Below are 12,153 nucleotides of genomic sequence, written 5' to 3' on the forward strand. Positions count from 1 at the left end.
TAAAGTCAAGAGAACAACTTCTACATAAGGGGAGAATTAGCTAGGTGACAAAACAAAGGCAAGTGGGAAAAGCACTTGGAAGAATTTCTTGTGAGAAAGTACTGTATGCCTGTGAGTTGTATAGAATATTTGGCAACATATACACATGGGAATAGAAAAAGGTCAATGTGGATAAACAAAGACATGCAAAGAGTAATAAAAAAGGAGAAAAAGTCATGTGGGCTCTACAAAATAATTAGGCAAAGACACAGATCAGCTAGCGTAAAAATCACTTTGTAAGAGTGTAAGAATGAGAAACACAAAGGGTTCATTTATATTGCAGCTGGAGATGTAATTTCCAGCTCAGGTGGACACACACATGTCAGTTTTGATTAAGCCAGAGTGCTACAAGAGCAGTGTAGCTACAGTGGCAGCACAAGCTAGCTGCCTGACTACAATTCCATCAAAGAACCTACATAAGTTCTTGAGTGTACAGCCTATCCTGCCTCCCATGCTGCCCGGCTACTCTGCTGTTTTTAGCACATTAGCTCAATCAAAGCTAGCACAGGCATGTCTACAGAAGCTGGAAATTATACATCCAGCAACAGTATAGACATACCCTAAATTAAATAACAAAATGAAGACTGCACAAACTATAACAAACACTACAATCATTTTAAAAAGATGAATTCAGGAGAAGAAAAGTCCAAGAGAGAGCAGAGACTGTCTGGTGAAAGAAAAGGGAGACAATGCAAAAATTATGCAGGGATTCAGTGTTCACAAGGGAAGATGAAGGATTGATGCCAAAGACTGAAATTCATTTTCCAGGGAAGAAAAAGCACTGAAAGAACTCACGGGCACTCAAGAATAATAAAGAAATCAGCTATACGGTGGGGACAATATATTTGGAAAAATCCAGCTGCCGGTGAGATACTTCATAAAATTGTCTTCTCAGATCCTCATTCTTGGAAAACAGAAGCATTACTCAACCCATACACTGGCTGAGAAGTACTCTCAAATCAGAAAGCACTCAAAGAAAGAAGTTAAACAAAGAAGGTCAGCAGAGAATGAGACTGAAGATCTTGTCTAGTGAATCAGCAGCTGGGGTGAAATTTTGGGGGGTTTCCAGAAGGCCTTAAAATAAGTTCCACAACTAAAAGTTTCAGTACAATTGTCAGCAAGCTGGGCGTAGATGAGCTATCTCAGAGTCCGAAGATAGTTGGAATTAGGGAATGTAAACCGTTTGTGGCAGACAGACAAGTGGTGCCCTTCAGGAAATCAGATTAGAATCGGTTTTTCCTGACTTTATGTACCCAATGACCTAGATAAACTTCATAATACATTGCACAGACTACAAGAATGGTCAAATGCAGTCAGAGGCTCATACAATTCAGTGTAGAAAAGTGTAAAGCTAAGGAGAAAATAAAACATGGAACGTGAGTATTCTCAAAAGTACTCTTATGTAAGAAAGAGAGAGTAATTTGCCTGGCTGAACTGGATATACCCCTTGTTTAGAAGCAGTTGCAAATGCAAATACAGTGCTGAGATGCATAAGGGTCTAATACAAATCCGGATAAACTATTCTAATAAGAGACAAATGCAACCACTTTGGGATATACTTTGGATAAATCTGGCTGCTTTACTGTCCCACAAACAATGAAGAAAGTACAGTAAAAGGTGGCCAGTTTGATTCAGCCCCCCCCCCCCTCAAAACTTAAGTTATGTAAAAATACACACAATCAGGCCAATATTCTATGGAGGAGGCTAAGAAGTCACTCTCACTGTCAGATACAGAATCCTACGAGGAACAAAAGAGTTTGGATGCGCTTATGTAAAATATAAGACATGGGAATAAACTACAACCAAGGAGATGAGGGTTGTGAAAATAATTAAGGTGGAATTTCATTACATAAAGTAATAATTAATACCAAATGGATAACTAAGCAAAACAGTATGAGAAACTAGTGTAAAAAGTGTTTTATAAGAAGCTAGACAAGAAAGGGAAAATATTATGAGGTCTAATTGTTAATCATGAGATTCAATTCAGAATCATTTGGGAAAAGGTAAGAGTAAACATTTCCTTCCTCCAATGACACTGTGTGTTTCTAAATTGTTCTAACCCCTGTCTTATTTGTAATTGCAGGTGAAGCTACTGAGTATCCCACACAGAAGTAAATAGATCAAATAGGGAGTCTGGTGGCATCTCCCTGCCAAGATATATTTTTAGTGGTGCAAAATGGCACATATAAAGTAGAATGTGCAACTAGAGGACAACAAAACGGACACAGGAAAATAGTTTATGATGAACCACCCTCCACTAACAAACACATAAGAATAAGAAGATGAAAATGATCAAGTGTAATGAGAATGAACATTTACCATGAATAACTACCCCTTCCATCTTACTGCTGTCTGATCCTGTCCTAACTACAGATCTGCAACTATTGTCTCCACCTGTCTGAGAGTCTAGATCCTCTGTGTTCTCAGAACTCTTGGGCTGGTTTATTTTCTGCTATCTGTTGACCTACAGTGGTGCTGACACACACTGAAAGGGTTTGAGGACTGTCCCATTTGTGAATGAGAACTGTAAAGCCTTTTCAGGCACATTATCATCTTTTCAGATGGGGAAGTAGTAGATGGAAATCAACCAAGCTCAGGAGCTCTGAGGACTTCAGTACCACAATTAGGGAGCAGTAGCAAACAAACCCATATGAACAGCAAGCATATGAACTTTCCATGTGAGAAAGAGGCAAAAATAAGTTAAAGACGAAAGCCCAAATCTGAGACGACAACTGCCCCCTGCAAACGACAACCCCACTAAAATAGCACAGAAGGATAAACCTAACTGGTCACAATGGAGTTGCGCCTGACCTTTTATTGCTCCTATGAATGCTTAAAAACTTATGATTAAATGATTATGAAGTGTGCAGCCAAGTTGAAAAGTAGGTTAAAAGGTTTTATTATTCATAGTGTGCATCTTTTCCCTGTTCCAGTGCTACAATCACTCTTCCAAGATACTCTGAACATAACAAGGGCAGTTTAAAACTTGCTTGTTCATATCAGAGGTCACAACGGTACTTACTTCCAGTAAGTGATTCTATACACAATGCTGATGTGTCGCTTTGTGCTACCCCTTCTTGATTGTCTGTTGCTTCTCTGAGTCTTCGTGAAACACTCGGGCTCTCTCCTTGAAACTGTTCTCCATTCTCCCTTGCAGAGTTTAAGCTCAGATGCTCAGTAACTGGTTCTTCCCCTCTTACATCCCCACTGAGCTCTACACTTTGGTTAGCATTTTCCTCACTGGGGGCTGGTGCATTGCATCCATTAGCATCATCTGCTTTCTTGCTATCCAATGAAGCATGATCCTCTGAATAGTTTGATGTATTTTTGACATCTTGTGGTTGTGCAGAGTTGTTACTGGTGGGTGCCACTGCGGTGCTGGCCTGGGAGTTCACCTGGGAACTGTACTGAGGTATAATTCCAACAAACTTCAAGCCTTGACTTGCTGCATCTTGAATCTACAAACCAAGGAGATTATATTTTAATTTGCAAGTTGTCTTATAGGACTAGACATATTCTGAAAATAACACACTTAAAGGGAACTAGCACGTAATTTTAGTATTTCATCTGCTACGATAGGAAATTCTCATAATTAGCTTTACATAAAATGTTAAATTCTAGAGAAACAGAATGATACAAGTTCTTTCAACTGTCTGTGAAATGTGAAAATCAAAAAAGAAAGAGGAAGGCCTGTGCAATGATATGCACACTGGATTTCTTCATTGTGAATGAATATCTGTGTTTGTAAGGCTTTATTTATGACACATTAACAGATGTAGCTTTGCCTAACCCAAGCTTTATATAGTGCCAGGTTAAAGATACTTGGAGTTGAACAACACTACATATTCTGCTCCATAACAGAATGTTGTGTACTCTGCTTACTCGATGGGTATGCAAGTGAAAGTCCCACAAATTCCCTGGGCTACATATACATCTTTGTTAGCCCCTTATTTTAAATTGAGGAACAAATGACAAACTTTCACATGATGAGAGTATAAAGAACAAAGTTATTGTAGTACCATTTTACTATTTGAACTAGTTCTAGAGATAAAGATACATTTGGAATAAAAATGTCTGTGTGGATAAAGAAAGAAGCATAATGAATAATCAAATTTAAGATTAATTTATAATTCACAGAATCATAGAAGATTAGGGTTGGAAGAGACCTCCGGAGCTCATCTAGTTCAACCCCCTGCTCAAAGCAAGACCAATTAAATCATCCCAGCCAGGGCTTTGTCAAATCAGGCTTTGAAAACCTCTACGGATGGAAATTCCACCACCTCTCTAGGTAACCCATTCCAGTGCATCACCACCCTCCTAGTGAAATTGTGTTTCCTAATATCCAACCTAGACCTCCCCCACTGCAACTAGAGATCATTGCTCCTTGTTCTGTCATCTGCCACCACTGAGAACAGCCGAACTCAATCCGTTTTGGAACCCCTCTTCAGGTATTTGAAGGCTGCTATCAAATTCCCCCTCCTCTCTTCTGCAGACTGATCAAGCCCAGTTCCCTCAGCCTCTCCTCGTAAGTCAAGTGCTCCAGCCCCTGCCCTCTGCTGGACTCTCTCCAATTTGTCCACATCCTTTCTGTACTGGGGGGCCCAAAACTGGACTCAATTCTCCAGATGTGACCTCACCAGTGCTGAACAGAGGGGAAAAGACAGTTACCATTTCCGTAACTAGTGTTCTTTGAGGTGTGTTGCTCATGTCTATTCTACAATAGATGTGCGTGCTCTCCACGTGCACTAGTGTCGGAAGTTTCCCCCCTAGCAGTACCCATAGGGGAGCACCCCTAGCAACCCCTGGAGTGGCGCCTCCATGGCACGGTATAAGGGGCGCTGCGCGCTCCCCCCATCCTCAGTTCCTTCTTGCCAGACAACTCTGACATGAGCAACACATCTTGAAGAACACCAGTTAACGAAAAAGGTAACTGTTTTTTCTTCTTTGAATGATTGCTTATGTGTATTCCACAATAAGTGATTCCAAGCTATATCTGTTGGAGGTGGGTAAGAGTTCACAGATTCTTCAGCCCTGCTGAACCCAGCGTCCTCCTTGGTTTCGGAGACGATCGCATAATGCAAGGTGAAAGTGTGAACTGAAGACCATGTGGAGCCCTTCAAATGTCCTGCGCCTTAGTTGAGTGTGCCCTCACAACTGATGGTGGGGGGATTCCCAACAGGTCATAACAGGTACGGATACATGATGTGATTCAGTTGGAGAGCCGCTGAGTCGAGATCAGCCGAGCCTTCATGTGTTCAGCCGAGGCAATGAACAGTTGTGAGAACTTTCTGAACAGTTTTGTCCGCTCCGGGTAGCCAGAGCACATTGCACATCCAGCATGTGGAGGCGGGACTCCTCACTGGACACGGTGGGCTTGGGGTAGAGGACCGGCAGGAAAACGTCCTGACCCATGTGGTAGACAGAGACCACCTTTGGGAGGAACAACACACGGGGACGGAGCTGGACCTTATCCTTATGGAACACCATGTACGGGGGCTCGGAAATCAGGGCCCTGAGTTCCCGAGACCGGTCTAGCTGCTGAGTCGCAAACAGGTCCACCTGGGGGAGTTCCCCACTCTTGGGTGAAGAGACCACTCGTGCTGAGAGAAGGCCCTGCACAAGCGATCCGCCTGTGAATTCTGGGCATCCGGTAGGTGGTAGGCCTGTAGGCAAATGTCGTGGGCTATACAGAAGTCCCACAGCCTGAGGGCTTCCTGGCAAAGGGCAGAGGATTGAGCCCTGCCTTGCCTGTTGACGTAAAACATTGAGGCCGAGTTGTTCATGAGAACCCTGACCTATATGTGTGAGCAGAAAGCCATGCACACCGGCCTCATCTCCCTGAGCTCCTTGACATTTATGTGGAGGGCCAGGTCCTGCACAGACCACAGACCTTGAGTCTCAACATCCCCCACATGGGCTCCCCACCCAGGTCTGATGATTCGGACACCAATTCCATTGATGTGGGCCTGCCTCTGAACGGGACCTCATCCTGAGTCTGGCGTGGCAGAACACATACGTGCATGCCGACGTGACCAAAGAGCTGGAGGCACGCTCTGGCTGTTGTCACTGGAAACCTTGTTGACCGTATCAATGAGCCCTTTCAGGGTCTCGAACCTGTCCTGAGGGAGGAAGGCTCTGGCCAACGTGGCGTCCAGGACCGCCCTGATAAACGCTATGCATTGTACCGGGACTAACGTGGACTTGGTGTCGTTTACCAACAGGCCCAAAGTGGCGCACATGGACATGAGGAACGCCACGTGATCCCACACCTGCGACCAGGAGCTGCCTCTGACCAGCCAGTCATCCAGATAGGGGAAGATCTGGACCCTGTGGTGCCTTAGGTAGGCTGCTATCACCAACATACACTTTGTAAATACCCTGGGGGCAGTGGACAGGCTAAATGGGAGGACTGTAAATTGGTAGTGCTCCCGCCAAACTATGAAACGGAGGAAGCGTCTGTGCCCCTCAAATATATGATGTGGAAGTACACGTCCTGAGGATTGAGGGTGGCATTCCAGTCCCCAGGATCCACGGAGGGAATGATGGAGGCCAGGAAGACCATGTGGAACTTGAGCTTCACCATGTACCGGTTCAGGCCTCACAGGTCCAGGATGGGCTGAGCCCTCCATTGGCCTTCAGGATAAGGAAATAGCGGGAGTAGTAGCCCTTGCGTTTGTACTTCATTGGCATCACTTCCACCACTCCTTGGCCAAGGAGCCGCCCCATCTCCTGCTCAAGCAGAGCCTCGTGAGAGGAGTCCCCCAGGAAGGATGGGGGCAGAGGGTGGTTGGGTGGGGTAGAGGTAAACTGGAGGGTGTAACCCCAGGAGATGGTGTTGAGGAACCATCGATCTGAGGTCAGCTGCGACCACTCTGGGAGGAAAGCACACAATCGGTTGGAGAAGGGAAGCTTTATCGAGGGTGGATCCCTGATGAGAACTGGCAGGGAGCCCCCGGGCGTCCTGTCAAAGCTGCCATTTCCCTGCCTGTTTGCCCTTGAAGGACCCAGACAGGGGGCAGGCCAAGAATGCCTCTGCAGGCGTTTCTTATAGTCCTGCGACTTTTTATAAGCAGGCTCGTATTTTGAGTGGGTGGCCTGGGCTGGTGCTTGCTGCAGCTTAAATTTAGGTTTAGCAGGACAGAGGGAGCAGAGGCAGTAATTGCCTCATCAGGGGAGGGCGAGGAGGCCTGAACCATACTTTGCGTATCAACCAGCACCGGAGGGTCCACCACCTGGTCAGTCTCCAGGCATAGTGCTGAGGATGTACGTCCCACCGACTCTTTCCTCAGAGGCCTGGAGAGGGAGGCTGATGGCTCTTCTGAGGCTCCGGCCACTGAGTGAACCCCCACCGGGGGCTGCACTGGGGGCCACGGTGCCCACTGGTACCATTTGGCCGGCCACGGGGCCCAGTGCTACTGCACCTGCTGTGGCACCAGTGGAGTCGGCTGTTCAGCCTGGCTGGCCTGACCCCTCGATGGACGGCTAACAGCTGCTCGGTGATCGGCTCCGATGGGCGGATCCGTGACGGCAATTTCCCAGCAATTAACGCCCAGGGCTGTGGAGCAGTGCCGTGGCGGGGTCCTGGAGCAAGACAATGAACGAGAACGGCGTCGACGTTCGTGTTGCGACTGGCTACAATAGCCCCTCTGAGATGAGGACCCTCAGTGGCATCTGCCTCAGTCCTGTTAGTGCTCGCTCCTCGAGGCAGAGCGGCGCCTGGAGTCTCGGTCAGACGGAACCTAGCCAGACAACCTGGTGGGAGTCAAAGGCAACCCACGTGGACTACACATGGAATGGTCGCTGAGCGGCGAACGGTGTCGGGAATGTTCCTTCGACCATGACTGGTACCGAATCAGGAGCGACTGCGGACATCCGAGCGGTGGCTTGCCTCTGGATCACGGGGCCAACACTGGCAGTGCTCCTAGTACTGGCATGGATATAACGTCCTGGGCTGCTTGCAGGGCCTCTAGTGTGGAGGGCATCTGGACATCTGGGGAAGCTTGCTCCGAATGGGCTGGGCTACTCCACTCGACTTGAGTCAAAGGCCAGGAGGCCGATAGGGATCAAGGGCTGCCCAACACAGGTCTTACTTCGGTGCCGCGTTGGAGAAGGCCTCTTCTTAGCCTTCTTGGCATGGCCCATGGACAGGGAGTGGTGCCGACTGGTAGATGGTGCCTGGGGGTTGCTGCACACTGACATCACGGTGCCCGGTGCTGACTCGGAGCGGTGTCCCAGGGTCGGGGGTCAACGCCGACTCCATGAGGATATCCTGGAGCTAATGTCTCCCTCTCTCGGTGCAAGGCTTAAACAACTTGCAAATCTTGCAGCGATTGCTGAGATGAGTTTCACCCAAACAGCGTAAACAGTCCGCATGTGGATCACTCACTGGCATCGGCGCCTACAAGTGTTGCACGACTTAAAACCCTTGGCACGGGGCATGCCCTGGCCTGGGTGCACTAGCTAAACTAAACTAAAGCTAATCGAGTACTTATTACAGGTCACATACACTGAATGAACAGGAGATCTGGGGACAAGCCAGCGCTGCTGGGGAGGTGGGGGGCAAATGGGGCAATGTGCCCCAGGCCTCGGGCTCCACAGGGGCCCCCAAAAGAACGGGTGAGGCTCCCACCCTGGCCCAACCCCGCCTCTGCCCCTCATCCGGAGCCTCAGTGCATCCAGGAGTGTTCCTGAACAGCAGTGCAGCATGTCTCCGGCGGGGCCTGAGCTCCTCCCCGCTCAGAGCCGCATGGTAAGGGGGCGGGGCTGCAAGCTCAGGCCCCACTAGATCTCACAGCCCCGCCCACTTACCGCGTGGCTCTGAGTGGGGAGAAGCTCAGCCGTCACTAGAGCCATGCTGCACCGCTGTTCAGGGACACTGCTGGATACGACCCACTGAGGCTCTGGGTGATGGGGGAGCCAGGGGTAAGGGGCCGGTGCCAGGGCCGGGGGGAGGGTGTTGGATAAGGGCAGGGAGTTCCGGGGACAGTCAGAGGACAGGGAGGGGTCAGAGGTTGGGGGGGTGGTCAGGGGACAGGGAATGGGGGCGTTGGACTGTAGGCGTTCCAGGGTCTGTCAGGACTCAGTGGCGGGGTGGATACGGGTTGGGGCAGGCAGGGGACAGGGAGCAGGGGTGGGGTCCTGGGGTGGTGGGGGTGGGGTCTCTGGGGGACAGTGAGGGCGCAAGGAGCAGGATAGGTCGGGGATTCTGGGGGGGCAGGCAGTTGGGGGGACAGGAAGTAGGTGAGGTCAGATAGGGGGCAGGGCCAGCCTGTTTGGGAGGCACAGCCTTCCCTACCCTAAACCTCATTCAGCAGTTTGAGGCTTGCAGAAGAGCCAAGCTGTCAGCTTTTCCATTAGGGCTACCATCCCTTTCACTTCTCAAATGTCAAATTATAGTCTATATTTAATTTCAGTGCCACAGGGAGATTCATGTCAGGGGAGGGTAGCTTCATTTAAAATTAGCCACTGGGGGAGGGATCACATGAAAAGAGCAATATCCTACACCACCTACCTCCTTCCCAACCCTACCAAGAGAGACCCCCCTCCCCTGCATTCCCTGAGGCTTCAGAGGGGTTAATTCAGTGGTTCTCAAACTTTTGTCCTGGTGACCCCTTTCACATAGCAAACCTCTGAGTGCGACCCCCCCACTTATAAATTGAAAACACTTTTTATATTTAACACTATTTTAAATGCTGGAGGCAAAGTGGGGTTTGAGGTGGAGGCTGACAGCTCATGACCCCGAGTAATAACCTTGTGACCCCCTGAGGGGTCCTGACCCATAGTTTGAGAACCCCTGGGTTAATTTAATTTTAGCACCCTGTGTCCATTCACATGCATGTGCTATTTTGAGCATGTCAGTTTTCACAATATAGGCTCATCCCAGATTCTGGAACAAGCTCAAATGCTCAGTTCATGGAATATGTACATAAGCTATACTAAAGACAAACCTACAGTAACCGTCTCCAGTTTGTGAGAGACCCCACAGAGCCAGTCTCTAGGAAACAGATAAATGCATGGAGGTTAAGTCCATTAATGGCTATTAGCCAGGATGGGAAAGGAACGGTGTGCCTAGCCTCTGTTTGTCAGAGGGTGGAGATGGATGGCAGGAGAGAGATCACTTGATCATTACCTGTTAGGTTCACTCCCTCTGGGGCACTTGGCATTGGCCATTGTCGGCAGACAGGATACTGGGCTGGATGGACCTTTGGTTTGACCCAGTATGGCTGTTCTTATGTTCTAACTTAAATGAACCCAAAGTTATGGAGACAGATATGAGTCAAGGAAGTCAGCAGAGTATCAAAAACCTGGAAAAATCTCTGGCTGTATGGGCTCAGGAGTTTGGTCACAAGCTGAGGTGGTTCAAAAGTTATGGATTTTTTTTAAGCAGAATTTTTTATTGTTTCTTTAAACAATCAAACACAGCAAGCAGCAAATACTTGGTCACACACTTCTAAAACCCCAAACCATATTCAGGTTTTGGCAGACTAATTTCAGCTTTTCAATCAAAAAGAACCACAACAAATTTTGAAGGAAAGCAGACATTATCTATGATTTTTTTCTGCTTTTTAAAAACCCTTAGTTTTCGATCCAAAAAAAGTTTTGATGGAAAATATTTGTCCAATCCTTTTAATGAGCTTTAGTGCCTTTTAGCACTAGCTGATTCTGAGAACCAGTGATACCTTGTAAAGAAGTTTTCTCAAAACTGGGTTTGTGCCAAGATGCGGAAGGTTTATTTTTCCCAGGGCCGCCCATGGGGGGAGCAAGTGGGGCAATTTGCCCAGGCCCTGCAGGGGCCCCCACGAGAATATAAGTATTGCAATTTTTTTTATGGAAGGGGCCCCAGAAACTGCTTTGCCCCAGACCCCCTGAATCCTCTGGGCGGCCCTGGGACAAGCTACAGCAAAGCTGGAGCAGAGCCGTTCCGAAGCACCTTCACTGGCTACAAGAAGGAAATGAGGGTTGGGAGAGCGCGCAGCGCCCCTTATATCGCACCATGGAGGCGCCACTCCAGGGGTCACTAGGAGCGCTCCCCTACGGGTACTGCTAGGGGAAAAACTTCCAACATCAGTGTCAGGGAGAGAGGAGACTGGCTGCTAATTCAGGCATCAGAATCCCCCCTGGGAGAAGAAAGACACTAGTGACTAGTGCATTTGTGGTGCATATTCTTAGTTATTTTGATTTAAGCAAAACCCCAAATTATAAAAAGAAAAGGCCTCAAAATATAGGAGCTCTTCAACCTCAGGCTAATACTGTGTTTTCAAGGCAAATAATCCAGCAGAATCAGAGCATACTGCTTATTCTCTACAGTTCTGATTAATATGAACCTAAATAAAAGCAGCTCAGGCTTTTCCATTGCAAGTGAGAGAATGAATTATCCAGCGAACCTATCACATTAGTTCTACCACACTGGGAAGTGAGGTGGGTGGGGAAGAAGGTTGCGATATTAACAATTTTATTTAACACTAAAAAATAAAGAGGAAGCTCATTTCTGCATTTTGCCCTCACCCACAGACATTTTTTATGAATCATCTATTTCCTGAAAATCACATTACTGTGCTGAATATATACACAACCTACAGGTGACATCTGATCAACACAGAGAACTTCCTCTTTCAAACCATTGGGATTTTTCATGTTTAATTAACCTTTAAAGAGTGTGATGGTAGGAACTGAAGCATGGTTCCCCAGAAAATAGGGTGACAGTCAGCAGGACGAGTTTGCAGATGGACAGGAACTGCTGACTGGAGTGAGGCTCATTGCTAAAATGGGATAATTACCACAGTGCAATCTCATCTCAATTAATAGGAAAGTAAAAATGCTATTACAGTGGCCTATTTAATAGAAGAAAGCCAGACAGCATTAGTGGTATCTATAAATAAACTGAAGTATGTTATTTATATTGGGCTAGAAGAAAGTCAGTGTGTGACTGGCTTGCTCAGTTGATCCAAGTGCATGCAAACAATATGATGCACTCATGATAGCCTAATGTGTCCGACTCCTTGTTGCAATTTTACAAATACTTGTAATACACTCATTATTAGCAAGTGTTACAAAGTCTCTTCCTCTTCCAGTGCTAATCTAAACTGCATTTGTATAGTAGAATGTCAGCTCGGA

At 47.4% G+C, this 12,153-nt stretch overlaps 1 protein-coding gene across 4 annotated transcripts in view; it reads right to left on the bottom strand.

Moving 5' to 3' along the window:
- RFTN1 (raftlin, lipid raft linker 1) overlaps positions 1-12,153 on the bottom strand; it is a 130,882-nt gene that overhangs the window by 45,942 nt on the left and 72,787 nt on the right. For all 4 annotated transcript variants that reach the window (XM_030550906.1, XM_030550905.1, XM_030550903.1 and 1 more), the window contains exon 5: positions 3,062-3,497. In XM_030550906.1, coding sequence (XP_030406766.1) covers positions 3,062-3,497 — 436 coding nt within the window. The remainder of the gene's footprint in view (positions 1-3,061; positions 3,498-12,153) is intronic.

Source organism: Gopherus evgoodei, chromosome 2, assembly GCF_007399415.2.
Source record: "Gopherus evgoodei ecotype Sinaloan lineage chromosome 2, rGopEvg1_v1.p, whole genome shotgun sequence".
Taxonomy (NCBI): domain Eukaryota; kingdom Metazoa; phylum Chordata; order Testudines; family Testudinidae; genus Gopherus; species Gopherus evgoodei.